Source organism: Eptatretus burgeri, chromosome 4 (genome assembly GCF_056783735.1).
Source record: "Eptatretus burgeri isolate ZD-2024b chromosome 4, Ebu_testis_v1, whole genome shotgun sequence".
NCBI lineage: Eukaryota > Metazoa > Chordata > Myxini > Myxiniformes > Myxinidae > Eptatretus > Eptatretus burgeri.
Genome location: NC_140964.1, coordinates 40399897 through 40415931, shown reverse-complemented (window position 1 = coordinate 40415931; position 16035 = coordinate 40399897). Strand labels below are relative to the sequence as shown.

Genomic DNA, 16035 nt, shown 5'->3' with positions numbered 1-16035 from the left:
AGGCCAGGACAGCCTGACGCTCGGCGTTCACAAGCGGCGCGGGAACGGCCGCAGAAGGAGAGGCGAAGGTGGTGGAGGGCCTAAAGTGGCGGTGATGGCCATGGCGACGCTTGGAATGGCGGTGATGCGATGTTTACGGGAGCGAGCCGTGACGGTAAAGGTCGTGGCTGTTGGCGTTGCCGTTGTTGTGAAGCGGCGTTGCGGTTGGTGGTTGTTGTGTGATGGCGGTTGAGACGTGGTTGGTTCAAAATAAAGATAGAACAGAAAAACGGCTATCTTAAAGGGTCGCAGCCCGAATGAATCACATTTATTCCCTCTAAACAACGGGTTTGGGCTAACTACACATGTACTTACAGAGATATCTCACCTACGGGACCTGAATGGTGGTTTGCGAATTTCCTCAACCACAACAATATAATGCATGGAATTGCTCCAAGCTCCTAATTTGAAAACTATTGCACTTACAAAAGCGATGTATACAGCAATTCGTAGCCATGATGAACAGGCATTCGATAATATGAGTGAGGAAAGTGGGGAAAAAACTTCGTATACAGCAATTCGTAGCCATGATGAACAGGCATTCGATAATATGAGTGAGGAAAGTGGGGAAAAAAACTTTATCGTTAATAAATCGTTATGGCCTGTTCCAAGTCACGGCATGGTTGAGCAGGCCAAAAAACATGGCGGCTTCAGACCCCAACGAGGTTACCTAGGAAAAGCCTTAAGACCCCAGAGAGCGAGGTGGCTAAGGATCGCCTGATGAAGGATATAATTAAATAAGGCCGTTAATTCTCTTCAAAAGGAGTGTTTTTTTTTAATATGGAATAGGCAAAGCCGAGAAGCGAACGTAGAATTCTTCTCACATTCAATGCTGCAATTTCTGGTTACTTCAGCCTGGATTCGGGATCAGCGATCAAATAATGTAAATCACGATTAAAAATTATTTTTTGATGATGCGGGAGATATCTTTATTTAAATCAGTGGAGGAAATATACACCATGTCTGATATTTGGGTCTTTCATGTCTCCGACGATGCCTTCATCTCCCGGGACGCATCATTCCCCATGACAAAAAACGGAAGCAAAAGGGTCATAGCCGACGACACGGATTCCAAATTGCCAGGGTATTGTGTTGTTGTTGTTGTTGTTGTTTCCTATTCTCTCATGTGCATGCGTTGAGTATGAAGCTCACTATGTTCGCGATGAAGCTCACTACGTTTGCTATTAACCCAAACACCAAATTTTCACTTGTGCACTTCCTTAGAGTTTTCTTAGTATACATGCAAAGTTTCAGGCTGCTAGGTTTTTATGGTTTTGGCATTATGGACACACACACACACACACACACACACACACACACACACACACACACACACACACACACACACACACACACACACACACACACACACACACACACACACACACACACACACACACACGCACGCACACACACACATTTATTTGTATAGATATTGAATATAAGATGATTGAACCATGAAAGCCAACATTAAAAAAAAAATGTCTGCACAAGTAGAACTAGAGGGGGAGCACTCGGTAGAGTGCAAAACCTCCGCCGCCAATACTGCTGGGTCACTTAAGTGAACCTGATATCCTATTCATTGTAGGTCAAAACGGATCAGACTCTACTGAACCACAATTGAATAAACTAAACTAGATCGACGTGCATGTAGAAATGCCAAAAAAGATAAAATCGAATTTTTTTTGAAAAAAAAGTTGCAAAATGATTTTTTTTTCTCCAACATTTTTTTTTATTATTTTTTGGTTGGAAATCACTTAAAACATGTAGAAATGCAAAAACAAAAATTCAAATATTTTTTCAAAATGGCCGCCATGGCGGCCATATTGGACTTTGGACCGAGTCCAAAATCTAATGACATGATCCTTGGACCATACCTAATCCCCCCACCAAGTTTCGTCGAAATCCGTCCAGGAGTTTTTCCGTAATACTGTTCACAAACAAACAAACAAACAAACAAACAGACAGGGGTGAAAACAGTAACCTCCGTCCATCTTCGATGGCGGAGGTTAATTATGTAATCCAAGAAAATACCAAAAACAGCATTGGAGTACAGTATTGTTTATTGCATTTACACCAGATTGAATGATTAACACATGCACCTTTAAATGGTATGTGCTAAAGGAAATTTTCTTTTCTTGTTAAAGTGAAACAAAATTAAAAATTTCAAAAGTTGAGAAAATTGGAACAGGCCTCACTCATATTTAAAACTCTTTGGTCTTCGACTTCAGGCTCCATTTTTTACACTTTACATCCGTAAATGATAAAATTTACAATGAAGCAGCAAATGTAACTGCACTGAATTTGCGGTTCATTTATGTGAAAGAAGCCATCTCTCATGTATGATTTGCTGGAATTCACATGTGATGATGTGTTTCATAGCTAAGTTTTTGCTTTGTGTTCTCCTTTGAAAATAGCTAGTTTAAGAGCATGAAAAATGGACTGCATTAAAAAAAAAATTTGGCAATGTGGTTGGAAGCAAAAAAGAAAATGATGAAAAACAAATGAAGACAGAACTTGGAAGTTCAGTCACGACGAAGTGTAAATTTTTCTTCCTTCACTCCATGCTTGGTTATGATGTGAATGAGGAAGGCATCTCCAATGCATACATCTCTTTCTGCGGCAGCATTGGCAACGTCATGTAAAATCTGCAAAGCCTCATCCAAACTGATGCTCACGGTCATGTTCAGGTCTGTATTCGTGTGACTGATCTGTACAAACCAAGAAGCATAAGCATGTCACCTCAATACAAAATACATAATCTCACTATGATGATATTGTCTTTCATGAGTATTTTACCACTTTAAAATCCAATACCAGTTGTAACACAATCATTATAACTTTGCTATTACATGAGAGTGTAGTTAATAAGAACAGTCTTGAAGACGAGTTTCTTTCGTAGCAAAGTTCAGTAGAATTCATCTGAAAGACTGTTCCTCGAAATATGATTCTACTAAATTGTAATTTTATTCGGTAACTAGTAATAGGTGTCCACAACCATCCTTCTCTAGGTTGTGGATCATCGGCCAAGGCCCTCACTTTTTTTTCTTTCGCCATCAACTTTTCACCTTTATTCACTTTAAAATTCATTTTCTCTGCAACTGCTTGAGCAATTGACACAGAACTTTCAACATCAGAGCGTGTACCCATGGAGAATAATAAAAAAGTTACATGATGATTGGATGTAAAATGTGGCCGGCATTCCAAAAAGTCTGTTTTCTGTAGGCATTTGCAGGGTGTTTCACGTAGCAGGAATTAACGGCCTCGATCATTTTAAAACTCTTTTTATTTTCCTAGAATATAAGACCCGTCACTTCGCTGATGGAAATACCAATCTTTGCTGTGATGGCTAACCAATAGGGCAAGAAGAAAAAGGATTCCTGAGAGTGCAGGGATAACCAGCGTCACAATTTGGCGTTTGCAGTTTCGCTACATGTGCCCATGAAAAAAAAATTTACAATTTTTTTTTCCCCTGTTACAAACCTTCCCAGGAGTTCCCTAAATCCACTGCAGTTCAATTTATTGAAATCTATTAATCCGTTCTCAAGTTATAACACGACAAACAAGCAAACAGACAGACATGGCTCCTTTTATAATATAGATATCTTTCCATAAAAATCCAACAACTTTACTTCACATGAAGATGTCTCTGTGTACTGCACAGTTCTATTTTTTTTTCTGCACCATTTTCAAGAAATATAATGAGCAAGCATTTTATCCACCAAAACCCAGCAAAGGAGGGCTGGAGTCAAATTCAAAGTCCTTAATTTTCTGGACTAAAAACCTCGGCTCAGAAGCTATTACATATTTTGAGGTACGAAAAGAAATGTTGAGCATTTCACTGAAATATTATTTGAAAAGTTGGAGCTTTCGGAAATGGTTCAAATGATTTCAATTAATGAAGCAAAAGAAAGGATTTATAGGGAGGCTACATTCTAATTTCACAAACTGAGATGTCCTATATTTACTGATTATCAAATACTTCATTTAACACCTTTATCCTTACTATAATTTATGGACCGGTGTTTGTGTGTGTGTTTGTTTGTTGCACTACTCCTTCCACAGTTCTGGGCTGATTACAGCCAGACTTGCGACATAAGATCAGCATGACCCCAATTAGTGTTAAGGTGTGTTTTTATCTTTGCCAGTGGTCTTGGGGGTGGGGAGGTGGGCAAGGGAGGATGCAAATTGTCGATGTAAATGTGTTTCATGTCACGCCACCTCCAGGTGGTGGAGGGTATTACAAGTGTCCACCATTTACAGTGCAGTATTCTTGTCCCCACATTTTCCAGTGCAGTGAGGTGTTTTTAATTACAAGCAGCGGTATGTTTTTACTTCATGCACGTAACCCGGGTTGTTGTTTTTTTGCCTATACAGAGCTGTCAGTTGCCAATACATCGCCCAAATGAAGGTATGCGTTAGAAGAATGTGTTGCAATGTTTGGGACAAGATCGCCCTTTGGGCAGGTACTCAGAGTATGAAAAAATACACCATTAAGCAGTATTCAATATCGAGCCAGTGATTTTCCTCGATCGCAGAAAATGGACAGAATTAATGGAATCAGTGACTTTTTCAATAGAAAACTGAATCTGACATAAAAAAAAACTCCAAAAAACATGGAATGTCATAGATTACAGAAAAAAAGTCAAGATTATGTCGAATTACAAATAAAATATTCACTACATCGTCTGATTTTGTGGATGCAATTCTCAAACTTAATTCCGATTGTGTAATGAGATTAAGTGGTGAAAAAAAACATACAGCTTAAATCGATGCACAATGAATACCGTCTCTACTGTCCAGACCGAGAGTATCAGCAGAGCCAATGCTCTACTCAGGTAAATTGCAGCTGCTTTGGATGAGAGTCGCTGTGAATCTCGATCTCGATTTCTGGCGCTAAATACTGGATAAAATTCTGTCCAACAATCTCTGGAGAGCCCAGTAAAAGTGAAATTCGATTTGAAAGTGGTTCCATTGCTTCTGGCTCCCTTTTCATTATCAGCACAGAGTGGATGCCCCCCTCTCCCCCCAGGATATGAGCTGATAGGCCATCCCATGCAGGAGTATAGGTGTAGCAAATAAGGGTTGACATTGACACAGGGGTTCATGGTCACCATTCCAGTAAAAAGGTGCTATTTATTTACGTACAGTGCCTATAGAAAGTCTAAACCCCCTTTAAAAATTTTCATCTCTTTATGCCTTGTAGCCTGGAATTAAACTGCATTAAATCAGACTCTTTCCACCTTTATTTGCACATTGTAACCCACAACTTCCAAGTGAAAAACAAATTATACAGATTTCAGAAAATTAATTAAAAATACAAAACTAGAATATCTTGGTTGGATACGTGTCCACCCGCCTGAGTTGATACTTGGTGGAAGCACCTTTGACAGCAATTACAGCTGTGATTCTGTTGGGATCGGTCTCTACTGACTTTGTACACCTTGATTGAGCAATATTTGCCCATTCTTCTGCACAAAACTGTTCAAGTTCAGCCAAGTTGCATAGGGAGTGTTGAAGGACACCAATCTTCAAGTCATACCACAGATTTTCGATTGGATTTCGGTCAGGGCTCTGACTGGGCCACTCAAGGACGTTTATCTTTTTCTTCCTTAGCCACTCGAGTGCAAATTTGGCTGTGTGCTTTGGGTCATTTCAGCTTTCTTGCAGAGGGCAGCAGGATTTCCTATCGGATTTTTTTGTAATTTGCTTCATCCATTTTCCCTTCTATCCTGACAAGTGCCCCAGTCCCTGCTGATGAGAAACATCCCCAAACATGATGCTGCCACACCATGCTTCACAGTTGGGATGGTGTTCTTTGGGTGATGTGGTGTGTTTGATTTGCACCAAACGTAACGTTTTGCATTTAGGCCAAAAAGTTCCACCTTGGTTTGGTCAGACCACAAAACATTTTGCCAAATGGCTTCAGTATCTCCAGAGTGGTTTTTTTGCACACCTCAAACAGGACTCAAGGTGGGCTCTTTTGAGTGATGGCTTCCTTCTTGCCACCTTACCGTACAGGCCAGACTTGTGGAGTGCTTGGGATATTGTTGTCACATGCACACAGTGACCAGTCTTTGTCATAAAGGCCTGCAGCTTTTTCGAAGTTGTGATTGGCCTCTTGGTGGCCTCTCTGATCAGTCTCCTCATTGCTTTGTCATCCAGTTTGGAGGGACGGCCTGATCTAGGCAGGGTCTTGGTGGTACCATACGCCTTCCACTTCTTAATGATTGTCTTGACTGTGCTCCAAGGGATATTGAAACCTTTGAAATATTTTTATACCTATCCCCTGATCTGTGCCTTTCCACAACTTTATGCCAGAGGCTTTTAGAAACTTCCTTGGTTCTCATGGTTGAGTCTATGCTGTGAAATGCACTACCCAGCAGAGGAAACCTCCAAGAACAGCTGATTTTATTCTCAAATAATCAGAATCACTACAATTTAACACAGGTGGAGGCAAATTAACTTGGTGTGTGATTTTGAAGGTGATTGGTTACACCAGAACTAATTTACAATTGCTATTATAAGGGGGGTGGACACTTATCCAACCAAGATATTCTAGTTTTGTATTTTTAATTAATTTTCTGAAATTTGTAGAATCTGTTTTTCACTTAGAAGTTGTGGGTTATGAAGTGTAAATAAAGGTGGAAAAAGTCTTATTTAATGCAATTTAATTCCAGGCTACAAGGCAACAAAAGGTGAAAATTTTGAATGGGGGTGTAGACTTTCTATCGGCACTGTATGTACAAAGCTTTCAGAAAGTATTCACACAGCCGGAATTGTCAATGGATTAAATTTAAGTTGTCACCGATCCATGTAATGACAGTGAAAACATGTATTTGGAAATCTTTACAAAACAATTAAAAATTAAAAGCTGAAATGTCTTGCGTTAATAAGTATTCAACCCCATTTGCTATGACACTCCAAATTGAGCTGTGCATCCATATTTCCTTTGATCATCCTTGAGATGTCTCTCCAACTTGATTGGGGTCCATATGTCCTCATGAAAGAAACACACATTTCTGTATAAGGTCCCAAAGTTGACAGTGCATGTCAGAGCAGAAACTCCACCATTTAGTCTAAGAAACTGTCTGTAGAACTCCAAGATAGAAATGTGAGGAGGCATAGATCTGGGAAAGGGTATAAAACAATTTCTAGTTTTGAATGAAAGTTCCCAAGAGTACAGTGAGCTCCATCATTAGGAAATGGAAAGAAAATGGAACTACCCAGAATCTTCTTTGAGCTGGCCATCAAACCAAACTGAGCAACTGGGCAAGAAGGACCTTGGTCAGGGAGGTGACCAAGAAATCAATGACCACTTTCACAGAACTAAAGAGTTCCTGAGCTAAGATGGGAGAACATCTTGGAAGAACAATCGTCTCTGCAGCACTTCACAAACCTCGGCTTTATGGGAGAGTGGCCAGACTGAAGCCACTCCTGAAAAAAGGCACATGACAGCATTCCTGGAGTTTGCAAAAAGGCACATGAAAGACTCAGAGAGCATGAACCAAAATATTTTGTGGTCTGATGAGATGAAAATTAAACTCTTTGGCCTGAATGCAAAACTGTACGTCTGGCAGAAACCGAGCACAGCTCATCACCCATCGAACACCATCCCTACCGTGAAGCATGGTGGTGGCTTAATGGTTAGGTGGTGTGCTTGGGATCCTAGTATCCTGAGTTCAAATCCCACTTGGCTGTTGAATTAATACCAGGTGGGGTTGACTACCTGTCATCCTTTCGAGGTCGGCAAAATGAGTGCCAACTTGCTGGTATCCTGTGTAGGAGTGGTGACCCGTCCAGGATTGTGCTCAATAGTCAAGGAAACTGCTTAGGCAGCACCAACGCTCTGCACAGAGTATGGCCCCGATGGATGGATGGATGGTGGTGGCAGCATCATGTCATGGAGATGCTTTTCAGTGGCAGGGACTGGGAGACTTGTCAGGATAGAGGGAACAATGAATGGAGCCAAATACAGGAAAAACCTTGAGGAGAACCTGATTCCTGCTTCAGAACCTGCTTCAGAGTGCAAAACCTTGAGGAGAACCTGCAACCTGCTTCAGAGTGCAAAAGACTTTAGACTGTGGTGAAGATTTACATTCCAACAGGACAATGACCCCAAGGATACAGCCAAAGCAACACTGGAATGGCTTCAGAACAAGAGTCCTTGAGTGGCCCAGCCAAAGCCCAGTTTTGAATCCCATTGAGAATCTGTGCAAAGACTTGAAGATTGCTGTTCACTGACGCTCCCCATCCAACTCGACAGAGCTTGAGCAAATCTGCAGGGAAGAATGGGAGAAAATCCCCAAATCCAGATGTGCAAAACTGATACAGACATACCTCCCTTCTATCCTGACAGCCTGTCTAAGTCTAAGAAGACTTGAAGCTGTAATCACTGCCAAAGGTGCTTCTACAAAAAATATTGACTCAGGGGGTTGAGTACTGATTGACTCAAGACATTTCAGATTTTCATTTTTAATTAATTTGTAAACTTTCTGAAAACACGTTTTCACTTTGTCGTTATGGGGTATTTTGTGTCGGTCGGTGACAAAAAATTATATTTAATCCATTTTAAATTCAGGCTGTAACAACAAACAAAATGCAAGTCGAGAGGTGTGACTACTTTCTGAAAGCACTGGATGTGGACATTTTATGTTGATATCTGCCTCAAACATTTTATTTTAGCATATTCTCAATATCTCATTCATAGATATTTTGCTGCCCCTCATATCCTCCTGCATAAAATTATGCACAAGTAGTCAAAGCTACATCAATAATTTGAAAAAATGATAAAGGAAATGAATAACCTTACCACATCATCCAAGAGTGGTCGAATCATAGCTGTTCCAGTCCCAACAGCACCATAAGAAGACATGGAATAGGACCCTACTGCATCATAACCAAACATCACTCCCATTCCTGCAAGGCAAAACCATGAAGTTTCGTGATGCAATTATTTCCAAACATGACCAAACTTAACGATGATGATGTTGACTTTTATTTTTTTTTGATCATCAGAATTGCTGGAACGATTATTAGTGTGGTTAAAAGCATTTGGCTTTCAGATTGGAACAAAACACAAAATACCATTCCGAGTTTAAGAGGAGGGTTTATTTAATATTTGAATTTGAAACATTAACATCGAGATATTTATACAAATACATTATTAAACCAGAAGGGCACCCAGTGGAGCGCATACCTCCGCCACGTGATGCCTGATCCATGAGAACATATTGGGTGCAATACATTTTTGAAATATCATGCTACACAGTACTATATTGTTTTTGGCCCGATCTCTCAATGGTGAAAAAAAAAACCTCTCGTATCCAGATCCGGATTCGGATCTTCACCAAAATCGAATCAATTCATGATGGCCACACACCCAACCTGTCCACCAAGTTTCAACCAAATCCGTCCAAAACTTTTTGAGATATTCTCAAAAAGTAAACTTTTTGAGATGTGGATTTGTCATAGTAGTAGTCGAGAATGTAGTGTGTGAAAGTAGTGTCGGTGATAAAAAAAAAAATTGGCTGCAGAACCTTTTTCGGCATCGAGTTAAGGCAGTCCACACAAAGTCCTAAAACTATGCATAACGTTGGCTACACAAGTTGTTTAATTTGAAATCCTCTTTCTCACCGTTCTCATCAAGGCCACAGACAATACAGTGGCAGTAGAATGGAAAGAAACGGCGGCCATACAAGATGGTAGACAGCATAGCTGCCACGCCAATTGTCGGCATTTGCTTTCCATTATCATGCTCATAGACCTGCAACAGTGGTGGAGGTAACAAGAGTGGAGGCTCATTAAATACGTAGATCTCTCATGTATCTACAAAACATTTGTGTAGACCTATAAATGTCGTCATTGATAATATAATAGGAATATCATACTGGTGATGACAGCTATATTGAAGCAACCTTAGAGAGCGTACATGCAAATTTATATTCAAATGTTCAGCCGGACCCCAGGCTGACAGTTTGGGCAGGTGTTGGGGAAAAATTAAAACAATTAAAAATGGACTAAACTAGAAGGGCACTCTTCGACATCGCGACATCGCCAGATATGCCTCTGCCCATATTATTACATCATTATACATACTTGTACCAAGTTTGATTTAAATCTCTGAACCCAGATTCAAAATATTAAAAAATTCTGGCTGCCAGACCATGCGTCCGATCAGGTTGAAATTTAAAACAAATATTCCCCGTAACGACTAGATCATAACTGACGTTTCATGTCAATTGATGAAGCAGTTTAAGAGAAATGTTTTTTTTTAAAGATTTCCGTTCATTCAAATATGGCTGCCAGACCATGTGACCAATTCATTATTCGTGTACACCCTGGTATCCCCAAGACTTGGGGAAACGTGAGTGAAGTTTCCCCTCGATCTGTCAAGCCATTGCGAAGGAGGTTTTCAAAGGTTTATTCTTCAAAAAATCATAGCTGCCAAACAATGTGACCTTTGACGTCATAGGAGAACTTTTTCTTCCTCATGGATAGGATGAATTATCATGGATAGGATCCAAAGTTTTTCCTTTTTTCCAACATGGCTGCTACACGACATGACTTATGATGTGATAATTACCATTACAACATTCTACATGAGTAGATGCACCTGCAGTGAAAATTTTGTGTCAATCAGATCAGTGGTTGCAGAGAAAACAGAAAATTAGCACGGACGGATGTATGTACGGACGGACATACAGTACGTACGTATGGACAAACATCCGGACGGATAACCCAAAACCATAATGTCTCTGGCGACTTTGTTAGCAGAGGCATAAAAAAAACACTTATATACAACCTTCTGGCTGTCTGACACTTACCTTACATGGTCAAATAACATAATACCAGTACTTACATTATGAATGTGATAATCATAACAAAGCCAACTACTACTATTACTATGATAACTACCAGCTTTTTTATTGCCTCAATTTTTCCCACTTTCTTGTGGAGTTGTCCATGGAACGTTTTTAGCCCAAGTCTTTCACGAACTGGCTGGTCAGACCTGGGGTATGACGGAAAGTGATGAGAGCAGGAATTGTTCACGGTGCTGGCGATACTTCGCCTACACTTTGCAAAATGCACTGTCGGATGTTTTATTTTCCACAACCAACCAGTGCTCGCAGACAGGTCGTCCAGATTTACGTCCTTCCGATGGACGGAGCACACGATGTATTGCCCTACATGGGAAACACCGGGGTGGCAGTTTATAGATGGGTCGCGATTCAAACCCAGGTTAGACAGGTGAGTAGGCATTCCTCTAAAGTCTAAAAGCTATCCATTTTAGCAAAGGTATACACAACATCATTTAACAAATTATAACATGAAAAATCACCATTCTCATAACAATTTATACGAGTTACTGTCCCAAAATGTTTTGCCAATAGTTGGACAACAACAATAAAAGGAGAGTTCAGCATCGGTTAGCCTTGATCATTAAACCAATAACATTTAACCAGACTCAGTGGTGTAATGGTTGGAGCGTTGGAGGGTCTGTTCTGAGTTTGGGAGGTCGGTGGTTCGAACCCCTGCCGAGTCATATCAAAGCCTTCAAAAATGGTACGTGCTGTTTCCTTGCTTGATGTTCAGCATTTACAAAGGATAGAGCATGGACAAACAACCATACGTTGGTAATAATATTACAGGCTTCAATGGGCCTAATGGCCTCTTCCTGTGGTCACAAGTCTGATGACCATTGAAAATATGGAAACTTGGGGTTACATCATGTACCATTTGGGTTTCCTTCCATTCCATTCTATTGCGACCATACTCTGTGCAGAGCGTTGGTTCTGCCAAAGCAGTCTCCTTGGCTATTGGGCACAATCCTGGATGGGTCGCCGCTCCGACACAGTATACCAGCATGCTGACACTCATTTTGCCGACCTCGGAAGGATGACAGGCTGAGTTAACCCCACCTGGTTTCCTTCACATTGTAAAAATGAAGCATCTTACCTTTAGTCGAGTTTTCACAATCTTTATCAATGCTGAGCTGTCCCCATGAAATCCACAAATTCCAAGGAAGGTCTTGTTTGTTCTGTTGAATTTGTATGAATCGTTCGCAAATGTTAGTATGAAAATTCATGATGAAATTTCGAAAGAACTCCATCACAGGTGAGCATACATATCATGTGTATAGGTTTCATGGAGGATGATGAGTGGTTCAATTGATAAAGGAAGGAAATTAAGGATTGGAGAGAAAATAAAGATGGGAAAGATGGAATGGGAGGTTGAGAAAAAAAAATAGGTTTGAGGAAACAACAATACGAGTATTGGAGAAAGGAGTATTTCGTAGAACATACAAGGGTTTCTTAACCCCTGTGGAGCAATGAGGAGGTGAGGTGGAAATGGGGATCCAACAAAGGCTCCATTGTGCATGGGTAATATGTAGACGGCTTAAAATGATACATTTCAATTTTAATTAAGACAGGCCACCAAATTGTGAATAAACATTTTTGTTGTCCAAAACCTTTTAAATACAGAAGTGGAGGGAGGTTGGCTAAATGGCAGAGGGTGGTAGGTTGGCCGATAGAAGGGCAGATGGAAACAGGCAGACAGAAAACGCACAAACAGGCAGGCGAGAGAATGAGAAGGGGAGTGACAAGGAGGCAAAAGGGGTTCAGGTGCAGTGAGAGTCGAAGAGATTGGGAGCAGGTGTCGAATAAGCCACGAGGTGGCGACGGACAGTAGTCTTGAAAGACCCAGGGAATAGCACGAGACCGCATTCAAAGCATGGCTTTGTGTTAAACTGTTGTTTGTCCATAATTTGTCATCCATTTCCTTTCCTCCTTCCTCCGTTTCATGAAATATATGACTACACTGAAACTTCCATTGAATACAGCTCGATAGAAATGGCTTTGCGATGAAAGGATGTTTCGAGTCTCACGTTCTCTCTCCCAAAGTCCCAGTGCCAACATTTCTGTTCACATTGAGGTTTATTGGTGTGCACATGATAGTCGTGTGGAATGAATGCTATCAACTCACAGCTGGTGTGACCTGACAACGTCCCTGCTGAGGATGATGGAGGCGTCTCTGCTCAGCCTGGTATCTGCTGCGATGATGGCATAATCTTTTCCAGCAATGCTCAACACCGTGCTGTTAATGGAACAAATAATGAAGGATTCAGGTGGATACTCAGGTTGCTGTATTCAATGATGGGACATTGAGGTTTATCAACATGATCAACAAGCAACTACAAGGGATTTCAAGGTCATAATTAAATCATATTTTTTTTTATAATTAGCTTAATATAAATTGGCATGCACATAATTTTTAATAAATTAAACTATTATGAGTTCCTTTAAGAGTTTAAGGAATTTCAACACGGGAGGCCATCAAGCCCATCATGCCTGTGCAATAGCTGTTGGTCCATGCTCTTATCTTCTTTTTTTTTTTTTTTAAAACACTGAGCATCAAGCTAAGGAAGCAACCAACCTGCACACACCATTTACAAAGTATTCGGTACGACTCGGCTCAGATTCGAACCACCAACATTGCAGACTCAGAGCAGCCACCGTAACCATTATTCCACCGAATGGGGTAAAAACTGATCTTTGTTTCTTATGGTTTAAAATTTGGTTAAGGAACCGGCACACAATGATCTTCTCTTTTCAAAGATATGGTACTGTAGGCTCTTTAACTTCCATCACTATTGCGAGCAGACGGGACACCCAGCTTAACGTCCATCGAAGGGAAGGCGCACTTTGTGATGCAACGCTGCGAACCACAAAACCCGACAGTCTATCAGTCGGATCACAAATAAAACCCAGATTTGACGGCTCAAAGGTAAGTGTGCTACCTGTGCACCACCTTGTAGATGTAATTAATGTGTATTTCAAGTCGCACCGTGCAAACCAAGCTCATCATCAATTAAAAATAAATAAATATCCTGAGCTCGAGCTCCTGTCTTGCTGTTAAAATAACACCAGGTGGGTTGACTCAGTGTCTCATCCTTCCGACGTCAGCAAAATGAGTACCATACCATTCCGAGCTTCAGGGTGCCGACGATATGCCATCCCTCTCCCAGCAGTAGTTAGGGCATCAATACTAAATTTGTTCAGGGTGCCGCCGATATGCCATCCCTCTCCCAGCAGTAGTTAGGGCATCAATACTTAATTTGTTCAGGGTGCCGGCGATAGGTCACCTACTCTTCGCAAAAGGCACCATGATGGAATCTGTAACGTCCACCAACTAATGTCGACAGACGGGACGCCCAGTGGCAAATCCAGGGGGGTTTCCTGGTTGCCCGGACCCCCCCCCCCCAAAAAAAAATTACCATTACAGTGGCAAACCCAGGGGTTCCCTGGTCACCCAGAACTCCTCGTATGTCATGTAGTTGCCAGTATGTCATATAGGCACTACCATCATTCAGGTAGGTCTCACGAGTCATGATATTTAAGATTGAAACTTGAAGTTTATTGAATTCAAGTTATTTTATTTTTAGTTATGCATTTAAATATTAAATTAATTTACTTTTATATATTTTTGCACAATACATGCATATCAAAGAATATGTGAATGTGCATTTATTTGAAAGCTGCAATAAAGTTTTCATAACGTTCATATGACTTAGATTTTCTGTTATTTGGAAACCCCCCCTACCCAATTCCTGGATTTGCCCCTGACGCCGAGATTAACGTCTGTCTGAGCGACGGCACACACATTGATGACTCACAATGCCTGTGCAACACCGGGATGACAGTTTAGAGCCGGGTCGGGATTCAAACCCCGGCGAGACAGCCAGGAAGGTGAGTGTGCCCACCTGTAGAGTCTGTTCGACTTCTCCAGGAAAAGCAAGTTAAACATTTTTCCATCGTTCAATCCAATGGTTTTCCCAGCTCATCGAGACTTTTTCGACACCATTCGGAGCTGAACCGAAACAAAATGATGGCGTGCTCGTACTTTCACTTCCTTTTTTGATGTCTACGCCCCACATGTCGCCCCAAAGTCTAAGAAGGGACACAGTCATCCCAATGAAAAGGTGTTCTTCCAGGGTTTACAACACTCATCTTAACCATTCATAACATCCGTACAGTTACTGCAGTCATGTTAATGAACAGTCATAATGTCATAACTAACACACGTCATTGTCTACAGAACAATTAAATAAATTACAATTGGAGCAAACTTCCGGGAATTTGAACGAACGAACGTTCCTTGTCGTTTCAAGATCCATGAGCTCTCGGCCGGACTTACGAGAACAATAGGAAACACAAAGTACAACCCGCCAAGACGTGTGAATGTGCGCGGACGCGACAGTAGGTCGATGGACATGATTAAAAATAAATAAATACAACCGGTCAATGAGTGCTCGAGTAGGAAACGAAATACTGAATGCATCCGATGCCCGTGGGGTCATGCCTCACCCTCCGTTGAAGGAGTACGGAGCGAATTTCCTCTCCACCGGACAGAGGTACGAATCCATCTCCGTCGTACACCTGGCGCTTGGTTCTCGCGAGAAAACCCGGAGGGGAATTCCGTGCGGGATCGACGCCAAGATCGTCCCTCGCTCGCAGTGATCGAGTGTTCACAAGAAACTTCCGCGTATGTGAGCTTTTCACCGCGTGTCCACCAAGTCGAGCACGGCGAAGGTTCTTCTCTCCGTTGGATGTTTGGGAGTGTTTTTCACATGAAAACCTCAATCGTCATGACAAGGTTTCATTACTGATTAAATCCACCATTGAAGGTGGATGGAGGTTGTTTTCACCCCTATCTGTATGTCTGTTTGTGAACAAAATATCTTAAAAAAAAAAAAAAATTTTTTTAAATGTTTGCGAAAAAAAATATCCGATTTTAGTTCAGGTCCGAATCCAGATCCGGCTAATCAGTGGGATACAAAACGTAAACTAATCAGCCTGGTGGAGGAATGCTCTCTACTGAGAGCCCTTCTAAATTTTCTAGCTCTGCTCAGATGACATTGCAATGTCTGATGAAGCACAACGATGCACTTCTTGTTTTGTTGTTGCAAAAAAACAAATAATTGTTTGTTTGCTT

At 41.2% G+C, this 16035-nt stretch overlaps 1 protein-coding gene across 1 annotated transcript; it reads right to left on the bottom strand.

Annotated features, from left to right (window-relative positions):
- Positions 1-2084: 2084 nt before the first annotated feature.
- LOC147027862 (proteasome subunit beta type-1-A-like) lies at positions 2085-15591 on the bottom strand. The gene is made up of 6 exons (XM_085877568.1): positions 15408-15591; positions 13027-13137; positions 11998-12079; positions 9676-9805; positions 8852-8958; positions 2085-2750 (listed from the first exon to the last, which is right to left on the bottom strand). The coding sequence occupies exons 1-6, from the start codon at positions 15464-15466 to the stop codon at positions 2565-2567; spliced, it is 675 nt and encodes a 224-aa protein (XP_085733694.1). The 5' UTR covers positions 15467-15591; the 3' UTR covers positions 2085-2564.
- Positions 15592-16035: the final 444 nt, after the last annotated feature.